A 26,955-nucleotide genomic window follows, 5' to 3' on the forward strand; every position below is an offset into this window, starting at 1 on the left:
GGGAAATTAAAATTTACGATGCGGCACCTCTTAATATTAATATTAAGAGCTGTAACTTTCACAGTATTTTTTTTTTCATTTCCGACATAAACAAGAAAAAAAATTGTCGATTTTTTTGAAACAGTCTGATATACATACAGTATTGGCAAAAAGTGGAGCAACTTCTCTATAAAATCCACAATAATTTTTAATTTTACAGTATATACCAAAGTAAATTGAATTAATATTAGTCTCGTGGAAAAAAATTGCATCGTTCTTTCAATCCTATGAGAGAAAAATCAATATAGATCGATTGTAACGCGTGTTTTACCACAATTTTCAAAATTGTGGTAATGTAGAACGAAAAAATAAAACTGGAAGACCAAGAAAAACCAATAGGTTTCAGGATAAAGAAATTTTATCCTACTCCAAAAAGATCCTTTCCAGCAAAATAAAAGGTCTACTTGAAACACAACTTTAAATTAATGTTTCTCCAAGAAACCATTACCATACTCACCGTTAAACACGGATACAAGTAGGTAATGGTATGGGGCTGCTTTTCGAGATTTGGAATGGGTCCTCTCTTATGAATAGAGGGTATCTTGGATTTTATGTATAAAGAACTATTGAAGAACAACATGGTACCGTATTCAGATAAAAATATGTCACTAAAACATTATTTTCAACAAGATAATGACCCGAAGCACAGTTCAAAATATTTGAAGCAGTGGCTTTTAAGGGAAATAATTAATGTTATAAACCAGCCATGTCAATTTCCTTCCATTCCATTGAAAACATATGGGAGATAGTGAATGACAAAATAAGACACAAAGAGTATAGTAATTAGATTTATTCAATTTACAATTAAATAAAACTAATATTCTCGTGTTTAAATAAGTTGTAAGTCATTCTTCTAAATAAACTGTATTTACGACGTAAACTTATATTTACTTATTTTTATATTTAAACCAATATCACAGATCCATTTAAACATCACAAATAATTAATTACTGATTTACAGTCAGTTACATACATGAATATAAACAGTATCATTTTTTTAATAATTTTAATGACAAATTAGTATTATAACATATCATCTCAAGAATTTAAGGAAGGACACACATTTTTTTGAGGAAAGTAACTCACAAAAAAATCCTGTAGAAATTATTGATTTATTGCTTTATTTATGTTATTAACGGCACTTTCTAGAAATGTATCAAAAGTAAGTTTTCATAGATGTTTCAAAAACAGTTAGAGATTTCAAAATTAAGTTTGTGACAATGAACATTTTAGACTCTGGGATAGTTTCTGTCAAAATCTGAAACTCTCAATATTCAAAGAAACTAAAGAGTGTCACGCCACTGCCCGCAGAATGTCAGTTCTAAAATGCGTAGCAGCTTAAAGACAATTTATCGGAATTGCATAAAAATCGGGCATGCAAATCTGGAGTTATTGCTATGAAACGGCAGCGAACCGGTTATTGGCGGAGCCGGGGCCCGGTGTTATTTCTCCGGTTTTTAGCGAAATTGTGAATGAAGTTCGCCCACTGTGCCAGACAAATGCGAAAGTTCGGCCGTAAAGAAACGCACTTAACCGACACGGACCGCGAAATTGGATACGTTCATCGGTCCGGAAAAAACTTTGCCGCTTTTTTTCTGTCGATTCACAAACTGACCGAAACTTCGCCAGTCTTCAGGAAGTTCAATTACCCCTCGTAAAAAGTCTTTCGCCTCTTGCGTCGTGTGTAACACTGGAGTAAATGAAAAATAAAAGGAAATATCAATTTTCTGGCTACTTGGAGTATTTTTGTTTTTAGTATTTGTTTGGATTTTGTCTAAAAGTTATTTAAAAAAACATTAAGGTCCACTCGTAACAAACAAAGTGGGACACCCTGTACATATTGAGATTAGGCACACCCTCTAGATGCGCACTAGCTTCTGCACATCCCGTCTCATCCCCAACTTAAGCTGACTTGGCGCAGCACATTAAAATATATATTACAGGAAAAAAGTCAATTATTCCTTGACGTCTTCAATTAAATTCCAATATAATGACCAATAAATATCCGCCAGTGACGCAAAACAATAAGCAAAAACAACACGCAATTCTTTACAACGACCACCATCCATATTTGGCGTATCTCCGTTACATCTTTATTGGCGGCCACGTCCTGCATCGCCGTATTAATTTAATGGTGTTGTTAAAACCCGGAGACCACTAAAAAGTAAATAAATATTTTTATGCGACTGCCGATGTTTATTTTAAGCCACTTCGGCCGCGGCTTAATTAAATTAAGCACCATTAGATATGACGCATTAGGTTCCTTCAACATTGCCCCGTCAAATTTCGGGGCAATCGAAGTGGCGGAGAAAGAAAGTTCGCCGAAATTGAAATTCAATTACCACCCATCGCCGCCAATATCCGATATCACCGCCGACATAATAATCAATCTTTATCAAGTCGTGTTTACAACTCCACCGTCAATAGGAAGATTAATCGTTCGGTTGGCAAATAATCGGAATTGTTCGGTTCTTATCCCGTTTCCCATCTCCGTTCGTATCTAGGTCCGAACGCGACACGCCGGAAGTCGCTTCTTTATCTATCACAACAAACACCGATCAATAACCAACGTACCGTAATTAGTTAGTGAGTGTTCCCGTCCAGAAATCCAGTTAATTCGTTAATTGACTTACCTGCAGCAAGGCACGCAAGACGCGAACGATCTACGCAAGAGTTTCAACAATCTCCGCAGCATTTTTCGCACGTTTCTCGTCTTCATTGTTCGTTTGTCGTTTGGCACTTTTCACCGCGCACATTTGTGTTCGAAAAGCATGTGAAAATGCGACGACCATCGACATTAAACTAACTGAGTTTGTTTGGAATGTGGGAGGCCGGATTCACCTACATGATTCGTATAATATTGGACGAGTAAATAAAACCAACAACTTCCAGTGGTATTTGCATAAAAAAATTATATTCATAAATTATTTTATGCTAAATATCTGACTGACACGTTAATTAATAACAGATAACTGTCTCTCTATAGGTGCCAATAATAAAGATGAAATAAGGAATTATCTAAGAAAATGTTAGAGATAAGTAAAAGTAACATGATGTTATATCTTGGGTATTATTTATGTAATTTTACGCTCTGCTAAAAATAACATAAACTAGAAAACAGTAACGATTAACAGAAACTTTACTAGAACAAAACAACAGGCTATTTTTACCGTTATTCTATACAAAAATCAATAACAACGATGTAACTGCCCTTTTTATTTATGTTGTTTTTGGTTAACAAAAGATCTAATTGATTTTTGGCATCTCAAATTATCTACTGGGTTACCAGTACCAGCTCATTTAAGTGTGGCCAAACATCAACCAATTAAATTTTATGATTAATTAAAATATCTAAAATTTAAAAAGTTATATTTAAAAAAATTTAAATTCAATGAAAAAAAAACAATGTATTAAAAAATAAAACATCAATTAAATCTAAAAAATAAAATAAGCAATTTAAATTTATAAATTTAAAAAAAAAATAAAATTAACAACATGATTTAAATTTATAAATTTTAATAAATAAGGCTCAATAACGTCAAATTGAACAATTTAAAAAATTAAAAAAAGAAAGTATTAAAAAAATTAAAACTAATCAATTAAATTAAAAAAATAAAATAATTAATTTAAATTTATAAATTTTAAAAAATATAGCTTAAAAGCATCAAATTGGCCAATTTAAAAAATTAAAACTAACAAGTACTAATGAATTAAAAAAATAAAATAAGTGATTTAGATTTATAAATTTTAAAAAATAAAGCTTAAAAACATCAAATTGACCAATTTAAAATATAAAAACTAACAAGTTAAATTAAAAAAATTAGTAATTTAAATTAAAAAAGAATGTATTAAAAATTAAAACTAATCAATTAAATTTAAAAAAATAAAATAAGTAATTTAAATTTATAAAGTTTAAAAAATAAAGCTCAAAAACATCAAATTGAATAATTTAAAATATTAAAATTAACTTAAATTAAAAAAAAAATAGAAATTTAAATTAAAAAGAATGCATTAAAAAATTAAAACTAATCAATTAAACGAAAAAAAAAAAAAATAAATTAATTAATTCAAGTTTATAAATTTTAAAAAATAAAGCTTAAAAACATGAAATTGACTAATTAAAAAAATTAAAACTAACAACTTAAATTAAAAAAAAATAATAATTTACATTAAAAAGGGAATGTATTAAAAAATTACAAACTAATGAATTAAATTAATAAAATAAAATAAATGAAATAATAAAATTATTAATTTTAAAAAATAATGTACTTGTTAATTAGCTTAACTTGTTAGTTTTCATGTTTTTAAGATGAAAACTGAAGTTAAGCTAATTAGCAACTACTTTACAAACAATGAAGTTTTTAATTCACGTTTTGATGCACAATGTACCAAAGAACTTCTTTAATCCAACTGCATATGCGTCAAACTTCATAAATTGTTCGATAACATTAACATTAACATAGATATAATTTAACGCAGAAATGTTATTAACATTATGTTACAGTAACTATTTGTTATAGAAAACAGTCCCATATATTAAAACCCGTTCATGTTATTAACATTATGTTACAGTAACTATTTGTTATAGAAAACAGTCCCATATATTAAAACCCGTTCATGGTTCTGGCAGTTCACATTTGTAATCCCCCTCCCCCTCGATTTCTGTACATCCCGTTTTCGCCTGTGTCTAGCAAATTGCCGGGACTAGCTTCCAGTTAATTACTCCAAATCGTCGTTGTTTATACGTCAGCCATTCCGTCTGAAAGACGACAGATTTGAATAATTTGCAGCTAATGGGGCGGCCCCAGTCCCGACACCGATATTGATTTTGCCCGTTCCGGGTTTGGAACGGCACACGTCGCCGCCGTCCGCCCAACTGCGGATCCCGCATACTTCTCGACGCGGCGGCGTTCCGTCGCCCCCGGCGGACCTTTGTGTGCCACCGCGTCGCTAATTAGTCGTGTGTTCATGATTGGATGGATAATTAACCGGTAAACAGTCCACTAGAAAATAATGAATGACGCGGGAACGGTTCAACCGTGCCGGAAAGGCGGCGTTTGAGGTGCTTGTTCAATTATACTCTTCACAGTTCAAAGACAAAGAGGTGCGGTGATTGAGTTGAAAGGAACTGGATTGTTGGATTTATCAATCTGGACCTCAGTTCCAATATTGGCAATTCCATACCAATACACATCAGGACAGTTCTAAAGATTTCATTTCCCATATTAACAATTCTTTTCACCGACTCTTAAGAGTTCAATGATAAAGAAATGCAGTAATATAGTTTTAACAGATATGGAGTTGATAGAAACTAGTAGATGGCCATTTACTTTTTATCTATCTGAGTCGCAGTTCCAACGATTTCACATCACACATCTGGATGTCTTTGGTCAATTAAACTCTTTAGTTAAAAAATTGAGTCCAATAGTTTGACAGAAATGGAGTAGCAAAAAACTGGTACATGACCATAGATACGGCCACACAATTGGGGGTGCAATTAAACTCCTAACGAGAAACTGATGGATTTCTTTCACAGTTTCAGTCTTCAATATTGATGATCCACGTCACCGCACATCAAAATCCGTTAAAGTCGTCAATAAAACTCGCAAGTCTGAATATGTGACGTAGGAATAAAACAGATGATATCAATGGATTTATAAATAATGAAACAAACTAACAGGTCAAACTTGTTATGTCCTAATTAATTTTCCAAGGATCCGTCTAATTATAACTCATTTACCCCCTCGTCGAACGGCGATCCATCCATAGCCTCAGCCAGTCCGGTTAATACTTCATAGACGAACAATATTAACACACACACACACACGCGCATCAGACGCAAACTGATGAGATTGATTAAGGCCAATTTACTCGACATGGTTGACGCTATGTATATACACTTGTTCAATCATGAAACTAATAGGATGGCTGGGAATATCCACTCCCTCCAACCATTATAAACATAATGCTATTAATTTTATGCAGCAAGGAAAGGTGGAAGAATCTATCTATAAATGCTCATCAATCACAAACAGGATTGACAATACATAAGCACACAACACTCTTAGAATTATTTCAGAAAAGATTCATTATTTCATGGATCAAGAATGAAGACGAAAAGTGACATCAGTGTTAATCAAAAAAGATGCTCCATCAACGAGCTTTTAAATAGACGACCCTTCCACTATTACACGTATCAATCATGCAAAGAGCATCTCTAAAAAAAGCCAGCTCGTGTTTCAAACGGAAGAACTTACATACATACATAAGTTGTCACATGGCATGGATGTAGATCAACACAAAGCCAATAACTAGTGATATTCTAAACACATTCGCTGGAGATGAGATAATCTCTAGTATGGGCAAACAGCCTCGGTTCGTTTAACTGTCTCGTTAACGAAATGGAGTGTTATTACTTTAATCAGTGTGGCTTGTCGGTCTGCTACGGGGGTCATTCAAGTTTAACAGCCGCAGGCGCCGAGACGCTTGTAGCTAGGCGTCTCTCAACGAGAGTTTTAGTGCTTCGGTGTGTTTACACAAAACTGAACGGGGCCGCGATAACAAATAATTTCGCGATACCTGCCAAGAGCTCTACTAATTATGTGTTTGGGTGGGTCGAATGTTATTTTTGGGATTTGTTTATTGGATATTCTATAAATATGTTTTATTGTAGATATCAAACTGTGACAATCGAAAAGGTGTTCTACACTGTGCGTCTTTTGAAGTGTATAATTTAAATTTCCTAGTTTAAATTGATTTAAAAATTTGTTTCATTTTAACCAGCAATATTATTATATGAATATTTGCAGCTGTAGACGGTTAGTACGTTGTTGTGGTGGTCTACAGGGAGCTACGATCAAAAGACAGAACCGTTTTTGGACAAAGCCTATTGTCTACATCCAGGCTTCGTGCAGACGTTGGAATCACTGAAAGTCTGTCTCTAATCAGAAGCAGATTACATGAAGCTGTTTCATATTACCAGTCATCTTGAGAATATTAACCAAATAAACTCTTAAGAGTTCAAAGATAAAGGAATACAGAATTATAGTTTTGACAGAAATGGAGATGATAGAAACTGGTGGATAGTGGACTCATCTGGATGAGGTCAATTAGACTCTAATATTGACAATTCATATCAGCAATCATCTCGAGGTGAGAGGACAATTAAATTCTTTAGAAGTTGAGGCTTCATGCAGATGTTGGAATCACTGAAAATCTGTTTATCATCAGAAGAAGGTTACACGAAGCTCGTTCATATCACCAATCATCTAGAAAAGATTGGTCAAATAATCTCTTAAGAGTTTAAGGATGCATTTTGACCAGCAATATCAGCAGACGGTCAATATCAGTAAGGGCAAGCTAGCAAGGCCAATATACGATATGGTGGTGGACTACAACGAGCTAGGACCGAAAGGCAGGGCCGTTTTTTAATTATTTGTGCTAGACGAAGTTGATTCTCTACATCCAGGCTTCGTGTAGACGTTGGAATTACTGAAAGTCTGTCTCTCATCAGAAGAAGGTTACATGAAGCTGGGTCATATCACCAATCATCTTGAGAATATTAACCAAATAAACTCTTAAGAGTTCAAAGATAAAGGAATACAGAATTATAGTTTTGATAGAAATGGAGTTGATAGAAACTGGTGGATGGTGGACTCATCTGGATGTGGTTACTCAATTAGAGTCTTGACACTTCATTTCTAATATTGGCAATTCATATCAACAATCATTTAGAGGTGATAGGGCAACTAAACTCTTTGAGAGTTCAAACATAAAGGAATGTGGTATTATAGTTTTGATAGAATTGGAATTGATAGAAACTGGTGGATAGCCACCTACCACATACCAACACTCGTCTGGATGTGATTAGACTCTGAAGAGTTCAAAGGGTTTCATTTCCAATATTGACAAGTCATATCTTCAATCATCTAGAGAATATATTGATAATTTATGGCAGAAACTTTTTTTTGATTATTTGTGCTAGACAAAGTTGATTCTCTACATCCAGGCTTCATGCAGACATTGGAATCACTCAAAATCTATCTCCCATCAGAAGAACATTACATGAAGCTGGTTTATATTACCAATCATTTTGGGAATATTAACCAAAAAACTCTTAAAAGTTGAAAAATAAAGGAATACAGAATTATAGTTTTGACAGAAATGGAGTTGATAGAAACTGGTGCATGGTGGACTCATCTGGATATGGTTATTCAGTTAGACTCTTGACAGTTCATTTCATATCAACAATCATCTCGAGGTGATTGAGCAATTAACCTCTTCAAACAGAGTTCAAACATAAAGGAATGCAGTATTATAGTTTGGATATAAATAAAATTGATAGAAACATAGATAGCTATTTGTATTTATCTATCTAGACCTCAATTCCATACCAACACTCATCTGGATGTGATTAGACTCTTAACAGTTCAAAGGGTTTCATTTCCCACATTGACAAGTCCTATCTTCAATGATCTATATTATCATTTTGATAATATATTAGTTGCATTGGTATTCTAATTTTTAAAATAATCCAAATTATCCACTTCAAAAGACGCACAGTGTATATTTGTGTCTCTCTACAAAAAATAAAAAACCAGCAACAGCTGTTCATCGAATACAAACAAAAAGCCCGAGTAGTCATTGACTATTATTAATAGAAGGATGTAAAAATAGTCTGATTAACATTTCCAAGTTGACAAACTGGATTTAATCCTGAAGTTAACCAAACGCACTTTTTAAATTTAGCAAGATCGTAAATTTCCTATTAATAGAATCCTTAAAATATGCTTAATTTTCCGCTTGGTGAAAAATTACACGTTCATTTCTAAAATTTAGTTGTAACTTTATAATAGAGAGGAAAAATAAGTAAGTGGTAACCAAAAACCGGAAAAGGAAATTAAAGTTCCTTCCTATTTGTGAAGGCAGACACGCGATCGAAGTTTGCCTTTTTATTATCACATGTCGATCGCCATAACTTAATTGGTTTTATGGCAGTCGGCGTTTTAGATTAACAACACAACTCTTTTGTGTTCTGGATATGTCTTTAAGCCACAATGGCCGGCAAGTGGTAGGCGAATGGTTTCTTTCCGGAATCGATGACCCACTTTCCTTTGATAGAATAATTTAAAGACACAAATTTATACCATTTACAATCATTCCGTCGCTTTTTCCTTCATTGTACCATTAATTGGTTTTCATATGCCACAAATATGTTTACGTAAATTACATTCACAATGCGGTACAGTTTACACAACAACAATAAACAAGAGACGGCCAATCGAACCCCCATTCAATGCAAAACTAATGTCATTCATTAACAATGCACAACAGAGTGTACGTCATTACCATTACACAACTTTCCCACAATATTAAATATCGACTGGCCCATTTTCATGATGTACAATGCCCCGTCGAAATTATCCCACACTCGACTTAATCGTTTTTACGACCGAGATATTAAATTATCGTCGAGTAAAACACGGGGTAAACCTGGACTAGGGCACATTAACAGGGATTGCGGACTTAAATATGCACCCCACAGTCGAAACGACACGTCGTCTCTCTCTTCGTCTTCCTTTTCCGGGGGCCGAACTCATTACTAACCCAAATATCGAACGGAGATCTCCAGATAATTGCCAACGGACATTTTTGTCTCTGGTGGTTCGGTTTTTAGAATGGGGGAACCGGTGCCCCATGTCGTATCGGATGAGTCACATCGATTTTGTACTTTCTGCCTTTGGTGAAGCTCGGATTTGTTTTAGAGTATTTTTCGAATGAATTATGAAGATGCGGGTTAGCTAATACACAAGATTTATATTTGAATATTGGACTATTTATAACAGATGATGTTTTTATTAATCATAATGACCAATTTCAGTGTAACGTGAGTAATAATAATAATAATAGGGCCAATTAAGTGATTAAGAGACGCAAAACAAATTAATTTAACTGTTCCGAATGTAAATGGGCAATAAAATGGTCAAAATAGAAAAATTTTATAAAAAAAACATCTCTCTATTCCACAACAAATAAAATCAATTACTAAATTTCAAAATTATACACTATTTTTAAATTTTCAATATTCTTACTAAATTTATAATTTCTAAAATTTTCTATTCCTGTCATATCATGTCAAATTTTTCATTATAAATTATCTATTTACCATCATATTTCGATATTCAAAAATTTCCACAATCCATGTAATTTATTAAAAATTTTGCTTTAAAACTGGCAATTTTTTTAGTGAATTTTAAAATTTTTAATTATTTTATAAAAATTAATTTAATTTAATTTGATAAGTTTAACTAAATTGTCCCAAACGGTTCAAGTATAATAACTAAAACTAAAAAGAAAAATAAAACTAAACTATCACCGAATTTTAAAATTTTTATTTTTAAGATTTTCAAACAAATACAAATTACGTATTATTTATAAATTTGTATAAATGTTCTCACCAAGTTTATATTTTTTAAAAAATTTCATTAATAATTTAAATTTATTATAATTCTCTATATTCTACAATTTTCTGTCAGATTTCAAATTTTTTAAATTACCAAATTTCCATCATATCTCAAAATTCTAAAATTCATTCTTTTTCCCCAAGTTTCAAATATTTAAAATTTTCAGGTTATTCTATTAATTTTCTAATTTATTATTAATTCTTCTATTACCATGTTTCATAATTCTTAATTCAATCTTAAAATTATCAAATTTTTAAATGATTCGATTCAAAAAAAATAAAACTAAACTATCACCCAATTTCAAATTTTTTATTTTTCAGATTTTCAGTTCTTTTATGTGTTATTTATAAATTTTCAATATTCTGACCAAATTTATATTTTTTAAAAAATTTCATTACTAATTTAAATTTATTATAAAATTGTATATTCTAAAATTTTCTGCCATATTTCAAATTTTCTAAAACATCAAATATCCATCATATTTTAAAATTCTAAAAATTTCATTCTTTTCCCCCAATTTCAAATATTAAAAACTTTCAGATTGTTCATTAATTTTCTAATTTATTACTAATTAATTACTAATGTCAGAATTCTTGATTCAACCTTAAAATTATCATATTTTTAAATGATTCAGTTTTTCTAGATAAAATTTTACAAAATTCAATTTTTGGGTTGATAATGCGTTACTGTGTAATTGTTTTATTACCTATTAATATACTTTTTATTCACATAAATATAAACAATTATGTTAATTTTTAATATTCGTACAAAATTTATTAGTAAAATTGTGGTAAATCATAGTAAATTTTCAATTGCATAATTTTTAATACTTTTATGTATTACTTATAAACATTCGATCTTCTTAACAAATTTTTTATATTATAAAAATTCAATTTTATTATAGACTTTATAATTTTATATATTTTAAAATTTTTTGTCGTATTTCAAACTACCAAAATATCAATTTTCCATCATGTTTCAAAATTTTAAAAATTCCAATTCCTTCAAATTTACAAAATTATGGTTGATAATATGTTATCCACAGAAATTTAAACAATTATGTTAATTTTCAATACTTGTACAAAATTTCTATTGTAAAATTATACAATGTGGTATCAAAACTGTAAAAATGTATTAAATTATCATCATCTTTCAATCTTCTTAAGAAATTTTTTATGTCTTAAAAATTCAATTTTATTACTATCTTTATAATTTTCTATATTTTAAAATGTCTTTGCATATTTCAAATTACCAAAATATCAATTTTCATAATATTTCAATTTTTTTAATATTTTTGTTATCAAGTTTAAAATTCTTGGTTTTGATTTAAAATAATTAATTATTTAATTAATTAAAAATTCATTTTACCGTATTTTATTTTTATGTTTATATTATTTTCTTATCAAGTTTTCTTAAAATTGTCAAGTTTTTAAAAACAATTAATTTTCTATGATTAACAACATTAACATTATTTTTAATAATTTGGATATTTTTATACTAATGGTTTAGGTAGTAATGTATCGTTACCCATAATTCATAATTAAGTTAATTATTCACTATTTTCAAAATTTCAAAATTCTCATGATTTTTAACAAAATGTTGATTGTTTTTTCCAAAATTTTCATGGTAATTTGCCTCTGCCAAATGTGAAATTAATATATCTCAATGTTTGTTAAAAATCAGCAATTTTTTGAAATTCTTACCAAGTCGGCATTTATTTGAAGTCGTGCCCGAATGCGGACGCAAGATGTTTCCACTTCGGTCCCCGGATGAGCGGTCACACTTGCATTTAATGCGAGACACCACGATTAATTAAAGAAAACGCACACGCAGATGTGAACGCTTTTCTGGGCAAATCCGATTGTCGGCCGTCATTAAGTTTCCTGCCTTCAATGATACTCAATAAATTTTTAATTCGGGGTAATGAGTAATGTTCCAATTCTGCGATAACCCGTTCTGTAGGCGAATCACGATCGAGCCGTTGTTTGATTCGACAATCAAGCTATTTACTTGCCATTGCTAATTTACAAATCAATTAAACAACACATAATCCACATTTATTATTCATAGTGTAATGCATCGTTGAATCATTCACGGATTTGAACATTTCTGAATACGGCTACCATGTATAGAAGTATTGTTGTGTCTGCTGTCAGGCCGCTGATGTAATCTACTGCCGTTTTTTCCTGACACTCATTACGATTACTAAAAATAGATTGTGGCGGTTAATCCCTATTTCCCATCCCAATTAAATTTATGGATGGAACATGGAAGATCCAAGGCACAAAATATTCTTCATCTTTCGATTAACTCACATTCTCACCCGTGGCTTAACGTTACTTACCTGTAACAAACAAAAAAACATAATTAATATGACAATATAAACAGATAGCACAATGAAAAATGACGATGGTGATGGTGAAAAAATCACGTACTTGTCGATTAATCGAAGGTCGTCTTTTAAATTAAATTGACAACTACTTTCGGAACTGGTCTCGTATTATATGCATAATTGGGTTTTTCTTGAAAGTAATTTTTTCTTGAGGTGCACACTGATAAAATCAAAAAACAATATATTGACCGGACGGCTATAATTGTACCCTTGGTATAACCGAGAATTATGCAAATTCCGTGGTATAATATGCAATTACCGACTAATATTACTAGAAATGAAACTTTACAAGTTAAGTGACGAATCGTTTTCAGTGCACAAAGGTCATTCGAGAACAATACTGCATTGCTACCTACTTGAACCTATTATTGATTTGTCGTACTATAAATACAAATATACTAACCGCATGTGCATGCTGCATTTTTGAGATAAACTAATCTATAGGAAACACTGTGTGAAGAGATAACGTCCCGAACGATAACAGTGTGAAACATCTGTTTATTTTCAGTGTTTTTGGTGTTGAAAAACGGCCCGTGCACCATTTACCAGTGGTAAACCCTTGTTTACTCTGCGTTAAGAAAAGCTGTTAATATGTTATAATTTCTCTTAAAGGCCCCATTCCAGCACCTTATTTATTAGGTGTAAAACCCCGAGTCGACGGATTAAACGTGTCTTTTATTGTTTTATTGCGGAGTTACAGATGGAAATGTTCCAAAGTTGGTCTCCAAATATTGGCTACGAAAATTTTAATTCAAATTATACAATATTTGGTGCAAAATCCTCGTGCAACATGTTTGATAAAACAGGCAGGTCATTTAACTTTGATGAATCAATCATTAGAAAGAGGTTTTATGGAATAAATTTCGTAAAAAAATTGGTCAAATGATTTACATATGAATTAAGTGTTGTTAACAAAAGTGGGCGTGTGACAATTGCAAATTCTTTCCTTCTACACAACGCAAATGAGACTTTTATTGATTAGAACAATTCTCGCCGCTCTGGACAATGGGTTGAGGCCGGAACACCTAGTTGAAGAGTAACTAAAAAAGTCTTAACCTAAGAAAGAAGGCAAAAACATCAGTGCCACTGTCTGTTACCTAAAGATAAGTTTCTTTAGTCAATTGAAAAGACGTTTTACTTCATTACAAAATGTCATTATTATATTATTAGAAGAACTTTTTAAAATAATAAATATTATGGCCATAACTATTTTACTTTTTCTAATGTTTTTTGATTCTAAAAACCAATATTTTCTTATTTTATAAAATGTGCCTTTTTTATATTTTTCTGAATTGAGCTTAATTTTTTAAAGTAATTCTTATTGGCTAAGTGAAACTAAATACAGTATTCGCAGAAAGTAGAACAACATTTTTAAAAGTCAAATAATTTTTGTTCTGGTTATTATGTTCAAAATAATGTACATTGTATATGGAAAATTAACTTCCCTTTATAAATTTAACAATTACATTGTTAAACAATAACAAAAATAGAGTTTAATTTTTATGATGATTATTTGTTTTGGGCTGCCAAAAAGTAGAGCAACTTATACTATTTAAAGATTTATTACTACAAATAATTTGTAATTAGTATTTTAATTAATTCTCCACTAATATATTGTAAAACCTTCTGTCTTCTTTTGTTGTTCACTGTCTCCCATAAGTTTTCAATGATGTTTAGATCGGGAAATTGAGGTGGCCAGTTTATAATAATAATAATTTTTTTCCCTTAAAAACCACTACTTCAAATATTTTGAAGAGTGTTTCGGGTCATTATCTTGTTGAAAATAAAGTTTTAGTGGCATATTTTTATCTGATGGTACCATATTGTTCCTCAATATTTTTATATATAAAACGATCCATGATACCCTCTATTCAAAAGAGAAGACCCAATCCAAATTTATCTCTTACAGTACATTAATTCCAAGTTGTGTCTTAAGTAGACCTTTTATTTTGCTGGAACTCAGGAAGCGATCCTTTTTAGATCATATCTATTTTTAAAGCTGTTCTACTTTCTGCCAATACTGTATATTCTACTTTGTATAAACAATATCCTTTTGCTTTAAAATATCAGCATATCTCCGAACCACAGACTTGACCAATTGTTGCATAGTGAACACAACAGAAAACAATAAACGACATACTATGGATTCCAATTCAAGTGACGTTGATATTTTGAATACAATATAATTATGACCACTAATACGAGACAAATAATGAATTAAATCTATTTATGAAATTCATAATAAAATGTTTAATTTTAAATTAGAGTCGTTTGGGACATCACAATTGCAGCCATAAATATTCTACCTTACGTCTGAAACGCCCTGTATAAATCAATTATCACAAATCGTCACGAAACATTAACAACTGATAAAATATATCTATGAATTATCATTTTCGGTGTGAGTGGATATCTTAATTGTTTCGACATGTTATTAGATCGTGTCATCGTTCTCAGACCTAAAATTTTTAACACCGATAAACATGGTTCGATCCCAGGTTTCCTCACCCTTTCCAAAACCCCCCTTTGATTTATTTAACCCCCACCCCGGACTCACAATTTCAGTGTGAATTATTGCGGACCCCGCGCCTTTATTTACACAGGATATACTGCTTACGGGTTTCGCAGATGTCAATAAATCAATCAAGTGGCAAGTTTCAAAAGAAAATCCGACTCAATACGGTTCGGCGAGCTGCATTTTAAAATCTGCATTATTAACATGTTGTTAAACGGAAACTTCTCTATGAATAATAACCGTGTGCGCCTCTGACGCATCGATAATATTGCCACCAACCACAAAATTCCAACTTCAATCGTACAAATTACATTCCGAAGCTGACAATAGACCAATTTACTACTATTGTTACAAGGAGCCATTGTGATTTTCAAAATGGTGTTATGTTAAATTGTCAGCCGTTGAATCGACTGTCTGTGCATTTTAATAATTGGTATAATTGGTTTGATCATTGACACATTTTCAGAAGCACCGTGTGTGCGTGTGTCTTGAATATTTATTAGTTCAAGAACAGTTTTGGAAGAGAACTTATGGTACACACAAACTCCACTCAAATGCAAACGCTGGTAGTGGAACAACGTGTTTGATGTGTGGTATTTATACAATGCTTAAATGATTTAATGGCCTTGTTAACCATTAATACAACAGGGATCAAGCGTAAACATGCCGAAAATACGATGACGACTATTAGAAAGTGATATAGTGCAACACGGAGGCGACATAGATTTAGGCTCTATGCCATAAGATAAACAATCACTTCCTCACATCCTGCTGCTTATCTGATAAATTAAACAGTAAATTATTCTAATGTTGTACCAAGAGCTGTCAACCACGTTTAGAAATACTGTTTGAAAAGTGATAATAAAATTCTTCACTTTTATTATCATTATTTTTTTAATTCGACTACTCATTAACGAAAGATGAAGACGAAGATTTCTTCGAACGACCCATAAAAAACGAAGTTTAAGGTTACAATTTTTTATATTGATATACTAAGATGGATAATGAAGACGAAGAGTTCTTTAAACTTGTCATTAAAGATTCATTTATTCTCTTGTTTTAGGAATAATATTCTTAAAACTAATGGTCAAGACGAAGGTACAGTCATGTGAACAATATTAAAAATGAATTTACTTTGACCTTCCACACTATTCAAAGATTACTAATTAAGAATAATTTAAAAGCGAAAAGGCCAATAGGTGTCCCTTTCCTATTGAAACGAAACGTTCAAAAACAGTTGCAATTTGTTGAAGAGGGTGAATACTGGCCAGGGGAGAAATGGCGCAATATTCTTTGGTCAGATGAGACTAAATGTAATTTGTTTCACCCCGATTGCGGAACTCAACATGTCCGTAGGCCGCCAAACACTGCGTTCAAGTCGCAATTTATGATTAAAACAGTCAAAATACGGAGGAGGATCTATTAATTAACTATGTAATTGTTAAATTTATAAAGGAAACTTAATTTTCAATATACATGCTTTTTAACGTAATAACCAGGACAAAAATTATTTGAATTTTAAAAATATAGCTAATTTTAGTTACCTACAATGGGGAAAGTACAACATTGCACCTTGGAACGACGAAAGCAAATAAAACAACTGCATAAAAAAGGTATTTCATACCGGGAAATAGCCGAGAACTTAAATTGTTTGAAGACAATTATCGGAAATATAGTAAATATATGCCTCAAAAGAAAACGCGAGGACGAAAGGCCAAAATAACGCCGAATATTGAACTTATCATTACGAGATTTAAAAATAAAAACTCTTTTCCATCATCAAAAAATAATAAAAATGAATTTACTTTGACCGTTCACACTTCGACTATTCGAAAATTCCTAATTAAGAATAGTTATAGTGAAAACGCCAGTAGTAGTGCCTTTCCTATCGAATCGAAACGTTAAAAAACAGTTACAATTTGCTAAAAAGTGTGCATACTGGTCAGTGGAGAAATGGCGCAATATTTTTTGGTAAGATGAGATGAATGAGACTAAATGTAATTTGTTTCACCCCGATGGCGGAACTCAACAATGTCCGTAGGCCGCCAAACACTGCGTTCAAGTCGCAATTTACGATTAAAACAGTCAAAATACGGTGGAGGATCTATTGTGGTACGGGGATGGTTGTCCTATCAAGGTGTCGGTCCAATATACCGTATTAACGAAATAATGACAGCAGTATCTTACTGTAATGAGTTAAGTAGGACTACGTTGCCATATTCTAAGGACAATATGCAACTGCGATGGGTGTTTCAACAATACAACGGTCCGAAACGTACATCGAAGGTGGTAAAGAAATGGTTTTCTGACGATAATGTTCAGTTTTTAAGCTGGCCTGTCCAATCACCTGACCTATCGAGAAATTCTGGCATGTTGTGAAGATAGCTCTGAGGGGTAAAAGTGTCACTAATAAAGAAACCCTCTGGCTCCTGATGGAGGAAGCGTGAAATTCAATTCCCCAGAAAACTTGCCAAAAGTTGATAGAATCGATGCCTCGTCGATGTTTGGCAGTTATTAAAAATAGAGGCTTACCATTTAAGTATTAAATAGATTAAAGAAATCCATTCAAACATATATATTTTTCGCAATTTTGAAATTGTCCCGATTTTATTTCACATAACTTTATAAATTATTATTTTTCTTAAAGGAATTTGCAATATTTCTATACATTTTTGTAAACGAGGACCCCCTTTCAATATTGAAAACATTGGTTTAATTTGCATTTTTTCTGTATACCGACAAAAGTCCTTATTATTTTTCACATCACTGTATGTCTATCATAAAAAAATATCAGTATAAAAGTTATTTAACTAATTATCATTAATTAACCAGTAAAGTGTTTGTGTGTTGCCTGTAAGTCTCATATTCCGGGAGCTTTTATAGATGGAAACGTGCCAAACAATGTAAGGGAACCAATTCACGAACAACACGGTGAATCGTTCCGTTTGTTAGACCGTTCAGGTGTGCCCATTTAGCATAGAAAAAGGCAAGATCCGTGGAACGTTATCGGCGATTTTTAGCATCGCGTCAGCGTCGCCGATGTCGTTTAATGTTGCCGTTAGACGGCAATAATTTTCCGGCCAACATCGGAAAGTATTGTAGCATCCCGCCTCATGTAAATAACGCCGCGCTCCAGATGACTATCTTTTAAATAACGACATTGGCACGAAGCCATCGTATCGATCAAACTAACTAACCCGGGCTGGAAACTATTTTGCTGCAATATTTCACTGGGAAATGCAATCTGCACGCAACCGATCGCCGGTAGATAGTTCGCCGGTTATCAACCAGGAATTTGCAAAATGATACACCTCGGTTTAATCAACTTTACACGCCTCGCTTTTCAACTAATCCCACCGAGGAGGGTTTCTTTATGTGTTTGGCCGGTGTGTTGCTTCAATTGAAGTCGGTTGATGTTCGTTAACCGTCTGAATAATGAATTATCCGTCCCGTCTGATAATAATGGAATACTGTCACGTTCGTGCGGCACGACCAGAATTTCAATTTGTACCAGTGAATTCCTCAATTTGGCAGTCGAGAACCGGGAGGAGAAAAAAATTAGGAAAGCGGTGCCGATTTCCTAGTGCCGTCGTTCGCACAATCGGTTTTCAATTCGGCACTGTGCTTCCTCCATAATTTGACGGTTTGGTGGTGGTACGTCATTTTTTCGACCGCCTGGAATCACCGAAATTTTATTGGTAGAGGCTGTCCCAAATTGGTTTGTTATACCAGACAGAAAAAAACTGACTTAAGTGTCCAGAGGTCAATTTTTTCGAAACTTCCATTGACTTCTCCGACCACATCTGAAATATCTATGAAAACTTTTGACTTAATATGCAGTGGTGACCATAAAATTTAAAATTAAATACTTTATAAGATATTTTATAAATGGATTTGATTAAAAGTTTATCCAATAATATTTTTCAATGTTTCATACGTATTTTGTCATTATTTTATTACGAATCTTAAAAATGACGGAGATATTAATTTAAATGAACGTACGACTCTGATTTGGTGAGCCACAGAAATACCACATTCAAATATATTTATATCTTAATAATATCCATAATAGTAAGAACTTATTCTTAGCAGGGTTAGCAGGGTTTATATTATTTTAATCAGTAGGAAGAAAGAAACACAACATACAGAGAAGAGGAAAATAATACTTAACATGAAAAATCAAGGTTTAAATGTTGCTAACTCGAAGCTGAAAATGTTGGTTTACAATAAGATGTTCTAACAAAAAACAACTCCTTTTATAGACAGACCTATTGGAAAAATGAATATACGAAATCCTTTCGTGTCTGCTAAGCAAATAAACAATAATTGAGTCATTAGTATCACTTTGTCTAGTGGAGTAATCAGACATCGACTGAATGAATGAACAAAACTAGTCAGAAACCATTGCTATCAAATAAGAATATTCATATAAGCCTTAATTTTTCACAAAAATATATTAAATCTTGGAGAAGAGTTTTATGGTTCTTCTGTTTGGCTTGGTATAAGGCCATTACAGCAAATTATCGCTAAAATGCTAAAGTTTCATGTATTGCCAATGACAATTTACCAGTTACATTGATTCCAACATAACAAAATAAGTTGTGGACACAAACGTTTTCTGACTAAACAACCGATTCAACCCTACACTCATGTCGTAATTCCATTAAAATAATTGAAACAGAAACTGGGGGCATTGCGTCATCGTCGTATCCGAAAAATTGCTGTTGGAATTGGTAAAAAGATGTTGCCTAAATCGTTCAATTACACGGAAAGTGGCCCGTAGGAAGACGGATGGATCTAATAAGAAAATTTGAGCCGAGTGTCACGTAGCAATGCCAATTCTTTAATTTAAATGAGGACACTCAACTCACAATTATTAAATTCTCGCTCTTCGCTAAATTGACGCTGGTCAACAACCTTGGTCTTAAGACAAAAACATTTTCGGTATGTCTCGTTAAAAAATAATTTCACACGGTTTCAACGGATTTCGGTCACAATAGAGTGCGATTGGATTAGGTTTCTTTTTGTCACTTTTTTTGCCATGATGAACGGTACTAATTAATGGTGGTGTTAATAATAATTACATTGGTTTACACTCACACTATGATTTTCCTACAAATTTATACGAAAATCACACTTTACAGAAGACAAAAAAGCTTTAAAAAGGGGACAAAACAAAATATATTTATCATTATTATTATTATTGTTTAAAAAAATAATGTAACAATCCTTGATACTTTTATATTTTCTGTTATTTGTAATATGATTCATTTTAACAAGAAAATAAAATGTTCCTTATACTAAGTTAAGTGTTAAAACTATTTTATTCAGTAATTTAGGGTATAATAACTTACGTAGAAATTAAGGAAATATTATCACGAGAATAATTTTTAAAATTTTATTTTCATGATATGTACAAATTACGTTTCTTGTAATAAAAATATACTTTAAAAAAGTATGAAATAAATTACATTTATCATTATTATTATAGTTAAAAAAATACAATATTTGTGTAAAAACGAGAATAATACCTGTATTATTTAAAATAATTCAGATATTTATACAAAAATAAAATATTCTGGATGGCTAAATATTTATCTAAAAACGATTATAATAACAAACATGGATATTTTTATTTTATATATATTTTAAAAGGAAAATAAAATGTTCCATATAACTAAATTAGGTTTGAAATTTATTCTATATAGTAATTTAGAATAGTATGTACAACAGAATCAGGCCACGGAAATTGAATAAGAAAAATTCAATAATTCACTGTTCGAAGACGCTTCCATAAAAAAGAGTCACATTCAGGACTAAGAGGTAAATTTATAGGTAAACCATATTGATATATAAAAGGTAATATTTTTGTTCCAATGTGTAAAATAGTGTTAACTTTGCCGTTTGCACATGACGCTCTCGCTTTATTAGATCACATTGTTCGTTGTTGTTCGAAATTTACATCAATATGGAATTTCCGGAGGCCTTTTATTAAATGGTACGTGACTTATTGTCGAGTCTGTCGAGACTACGAGCCGCATGCAACCCGAAACCTCTCGTCGACAATTTTTCCCATTAAATAAAATATTTTCGCAGAAAGGTTTTTTACATAAATACCAATTCGAATGACGAGTTTGTTTGGAAATTAATTAAACCATTAATCGGTTTGTTGGAACAGTGCGTGCATTATTGATCCATTGCACACTGCTGTTTGATATCTGCATTTGATATGCACATGCCAGGTGCATATAAAGGGACTGACACCACCATTGCCACTCGCAACAACCGACTTAATGCCTTTTGTATAATATATCACTCAGGTAAATTCATATTTAATACACATCGTGATTAAACGGTGGATTTTCGTGCTGTTTGTTTGAAGTTTATGCATTTCAAATGCGATTGCGGATGAAAGAAATCCTGTCAAAGCAACGCGAACTTTGATATTCATTTCCCTTTTAGCAGTTTATTCGCTCGACTATTAAAAAACAACGAATTATTATATCTGAGCACTTTGTCAACATATACAGAATTACGTGTAAAGTTACTTGAACGCAAGCAAAAAAACGCATTACGTCAAGTATTCGTTAACTAACTATTAATCGAAGGATGATCAGTTTCAATGATTTTCGAACTTACAGGAAGATTGTGCAATAGTTGGAGAATACACCTCGTACGTGTGCGTTAGTTTCAAGTGATAATAAGTGTTAATTTCATTTCAAACCAGTAATTACCACAAAAATGTAGGTAAAACACTTTTATAACCTTGTTTAATTGTTGCACAACAACGATAATTTGAAGGAATTACAACTTGTTCGTTAACAAATCGCAAAGGAATTGTGTAACAATCACTTCAAAGGTGGAAGTAAGTAAATGAAATTACTAGACGAAGACAGACACATAGAATATTTTTTACAAAGACGGGACTTACGTTTCCAGATACTGAAAAATCCTGTACACGGGTTTGCGATACATTAGAAATCCATCGACTTTCTCAACCATCATTGTAACATAACACTAAACCATAATTAAAAATCTCCGTGCGACCAATCAAAACACTCGAATCACCCAAAAATCGACGGCAATCCACCAAAGTCCGTTACGCTACATCGTCCGAGGAAAACCAAACGAAACACAAAAAGGAAAACTGGCAACAAAAAAATGATTAAATAAAAAAGTGGCGAAACTATTTTTAAATATGTCGGGACCCGGTTGGTGCTGCTACTGCTACGCGGGGGATCTGGAAATTTTTACCGGCACGCGTAACGAAAGCTGGTTCTGCAGTGGCCTCTCCAGCTTATTATCATCGCAACATACGCAAGTGACTACAAATGCAAGAACGCTAAATTTGATAGCGACGATTGCGGCGCGGCGCGCCGGACGGACCCGACGCACGCGCCCTGCACACACCGATCGCAACCCCCAAATCGTTAAAATCTAACCCCACATTTACGGGTTACGGTTACAATTACGAGGTGGAGGTCGGACTGTTGTTGTTTCCTTTAGTTTTTACTCGTTTATTTATTTATTTATTGCTCGGCAAATTATGTATAACTGATCCTGAAGGTACTTGTAATAATTTTTAGTTATTGATTTTACCAGATAAAGAACTAATGTATAAAAAACAAACTTTATAATTAATATTAGATAAATAATAAATTCTTATACAAATACTTTAAATATTAATTATTATTATTATTATATTATACAAATATCAATCAATCAATTTATTGTTAAATGTATATATTATTAAATGGTACGTGACTTATTGTCGTGAAAATATATTCGAATAGTATTACAAAAAACTAAAAATTCGACTTCTAGGATGTATTAGATCTATTGATTATTTTTAAAAAATATAAAATTTTAGTCTAAACAAAATATGGTACAGATTTTAATACAAAAATGAAATGTTTCACATAACTAAATTAGGAGTAGGAACTTATGTGTAAATTAAATAAATATTGTTATAATTTAATTACATTTTTATGTTACATTCAATCAATATTTGTGTTACTTGTAACAAAAAAAAAATATATTACTTTAAAAAACGAAGAAATATATACATTTATCATTATTATTGTTGTTGTTAAAAAACACAACTTTTGTTTAAAAACGAGTATGACAAACCTTGGTAATTGTAATTTTTGTGTTATTTATATTAATTCAGATTTTAACATAAAAATAAAATTAAATTAGATTTAAAAATATTATTATATTGATTAATTAAGAAAAATATATTAAAAATAATAGGTTTGTAAAAATTAAAGAAGTATTAGCATAAAAAATAATGTTTTAAATTTTATTTATGTGATTCAATTTATCAATAATTATGTAACTTGTAATAAAATATATGCTTTAAAAATGGGACAAAATAAAATAGATTTATAATTATTATTGTTGTTCAAAAAATTTTTAACAAGAACAATGCAAGAAATCTTGGTACTTTTATTTTTTCTGTGCTATCGGTAACATTGACTTATTGTCGAGAAAAAATATTCTATTCCTTACAAAAAATAAATTAAAGAAATATTGTCAAAAAATAATATTCTAAAAATTAAAAATTTGACTTCTATAATGTATTAAATCTATTAATTATTTAAAAAAAAAATATATAATTTTAGTCTAACACAAAATATTGTACAGATTTTAATACAAAAATGAAATGTTCCAGATAACTAAATTAGGTACGGGAATTATTCTATTCAGTAATTTAGAAAAGTACATTAAACACAATAACTTATGTGTAAATTAAATAAATATTGTTATAAAAATAGTTTTTTTAATTGTGCTTCTATGTTACATTCGATCGCTATAATACAAAAATATTACATGATAATAAAAATGATGAAATAAAATAATTTATCATTATTATTATAGTTAAAAAGTTATGTAAAAACGAGTATAACTTTTGTATTATTTAAAATAATTCAGATTTTTATATTTATCTAAAAACGATTATAATAATAAACCTTGATGTTTTTATTTTATATTATTTATTTTAATAGGAAAATAAAATGTTCCACATAGGTAAGCAAATAATTTTATTCAGTAATTTAGTTAAATATATTAATAAACAATAACTTATGTAGGGATTATAGAATCTTCCTAAAATAGTATTTTAAAAAATAAAGATTGAAATTTTAAGAAACGTTTAAATAATATTATTGTTAAAAATTGTTTGTCAAATTTCGTATCCAAATCATATAACTTGTAACTATAATCAAACTTAATTTGAATTATAATGAAATACGTTTTTCATTTTTACTGGTTCTAAAAAATTGTAATTTATAAACAAACAACACTAGTCAGTTTGCTGGAATGAACAGTCTGAAAAGAGACTATGTTATTGACATTAAACAATCGGTCGGTGATCGTTGGTCTGTCGAGCGACTGGAAAAATTAAAAATTCCGGTCACTTCCTTGATAATGCGCCAACCACAGTGACATAGGCACGACGGCCCTTGGAACATGGCACAACAATCCAACAGGAAATGACATTTTACAATTGACGATGGATGCGCACCTGCGAGGAAATATCCAACCAACATAATTAGCTAACGATTAAAGTTATAATTTAGCAAACCACTTAGTAGTTATTAATAATATAATTATATATGTTAGAGTCCAATACAAACTAACATTGGCATTTTTCTTAGTTTGATGAAGTGGTCTACTAAATTTATGTTCCCAAATAATAATATTATTAAATTATTAATTATTTCACTACTTTCCAATTAGCTGCATTTAAAAATACATATAATCGCCTCAAACTGTCAAGAAGAATTTTATTTATCTTCACATATATTTTCTAAGAACAATTTTCATAGTGTTATTTATTGAGAGACTGAGAATAATTTACTTTAGTTTTATATTATTATATTTATTTCATAAATAATTTTGTTTTTGTTATTTTAAATGAAAGATAAAGGGATAAGTCTACTTTAATGTAATGTAGTTAGACATTTTATTACGGAATTGCAATACAGTTAACTGAATCTAAATATTTTCTAAAATAAAATAAGTTTACCAAACATTTTCAATTTTTATACACAGAAACAAAATGGAAATAACTTCACCAACACCATATATATTTTATATTTATTATAGACATACAATTTGATAATTTAAATATTAATTATACAATCAGTTTTATTTGATATTGCACTTATCATATTTAATTAACTCTTAGATAAAACTAACACTATTTTCACGTATCACAATTAATTTAAAAAAATTGGTACAGACAAAAAACTGATTTAATAAATAAATATCTTTTATATATCAATTTTCATATATTTATATGAACATCTATATCAGTGAATTAAAATATTTATAGTAAATTTTTAATAATATAATAACAGTATAATTGTCTATATATTTCTCGTTATACCTATACATTAAAATGTGATAAATTAATCTCTAACCTCTAATTAGCATGTATTATTAATAATAAACTATATTTAGCCAAACTTGACAACCACCAATACTTTATACATCAGAGAGTATTTAACAATCAGTTAAGACTTTTTTACTTCTACTTTCTCATATTTATATGGTGGAACTGTCTCTTTGCTATATACTGGGCCCAACTTTATTGGTATTCGACACCACAATAGTAGTTATAAATGATGTAAAATAAAAATTTGTATAGACCTCAGAATTTGATTATATATGCAAAATCCACTATAACCTAAATTAAATATGTATTTATAAATAGTAAATTTTTAATAATATAATAACAGTATCATTGTCTATATATTTTTAAGTTAAGTCTCACTATTTTATACCTATACATTAAAATATTATGATAAATTAATCTCCAATCATATATAGCCAAACTTGAAAATCACCAATAATTTATACACCAGAGAGTATTTAACAATCAGTTAAGACTTTCTTACTTCTACTTTTTCACACTTATATGGTGGAACTGCTCTTTGCTACAAACTGGTCCCAATTTTGTTGGTATTTGACACCACAATAGCAGCTATTGAATACTTAATCTATGAGTTAAGTAACCTATAAATGTTGTAAAATGAGAATCTGTATAGACCTCAGAATTTGACTGTGTATGCAAAATTCACTATAACCTAAATTAAATATGCATTTATAAATAAATTTCCCCTATGTGCACTTTCCAAATGACTAAAATAATCTTTTAATAAAGATGTTACATGTGTAACTGCAGTCTGTTTTAAACAATTAATATTACACCAAACCAGCCCACTACAAAAATATAGGTTAAAAACCTTGTTCAAGGATTGAAATCGTACTTACGATTTCTAAACACCGGTTCATAATTTCGGTTGCACTTTCACACGAACTACACAAAGCGAAGCATTTATTTACAATTCAAAAAATACACCCAAAAACAATTGGTTACTTTTAAACATACACAAAGGACATTACAGTTCTTGTACGATTTTCTTTGGTGTCACCCACCATAGATTAAATATCCACAGAAGACCTAGTGTTATCTCTTTTTATCTTAAATGATCGGAGATATGGTATCTCTTTTCAATTGACAGGTGTTTAATAGGTTA

The 26,955-nt window shown here is 30.9% G+C and overlaps 1 protein-coding gene across 3 annotated transcripts in view; it reads right to left on the minus strand.

Annotated features, from left to right (window-relative positions):
* The window catches only part of LOC109608216 (focal adhesion kinase 1), a 59,739-nt gene extending 37,035 nt beyond the window's left edge, over nt 1-22,704 (minus strand). Inside the window, exon 1 of one of the 3 annotated variants that reach the window (XM_020024666.2) lies at nt 22,341-22,704. In XM_020024666.2, the coding sequence (XP_019880225.2) occupies nt 22,341-22,414 (74 nt within the window). In that variant the 5' untranslated portion in view covers nt 22,415-22,704. Of the gene's footprint in view, nt 1-2,672; nt 2,801-12,205; nt 12,232-22,340 lie in introns of those variants that run through there. The other 2 variants (XM_049961712.1, XM_020024660.2) reach the window with 2 other exon arrangements.
* Nucleotides 22,705-26,955: the final 4,251 nt, after the last annotated feature.

The sequence above is a fragment of the Aethina tumida genome, chromosome 1 (genome assembly GCF_024364675.1).
Source record: "Aethina tumida isolate Nest 87 chromosome 1, icAetTumi1.1, whole genome shotgun sequence".
NCBI classification, from domain to species: Eukaryota; Metazoa; Arthropoda; class Insecta; order Coleoptera; family Nitidulidae; genus Aethina; species Aethina tumida.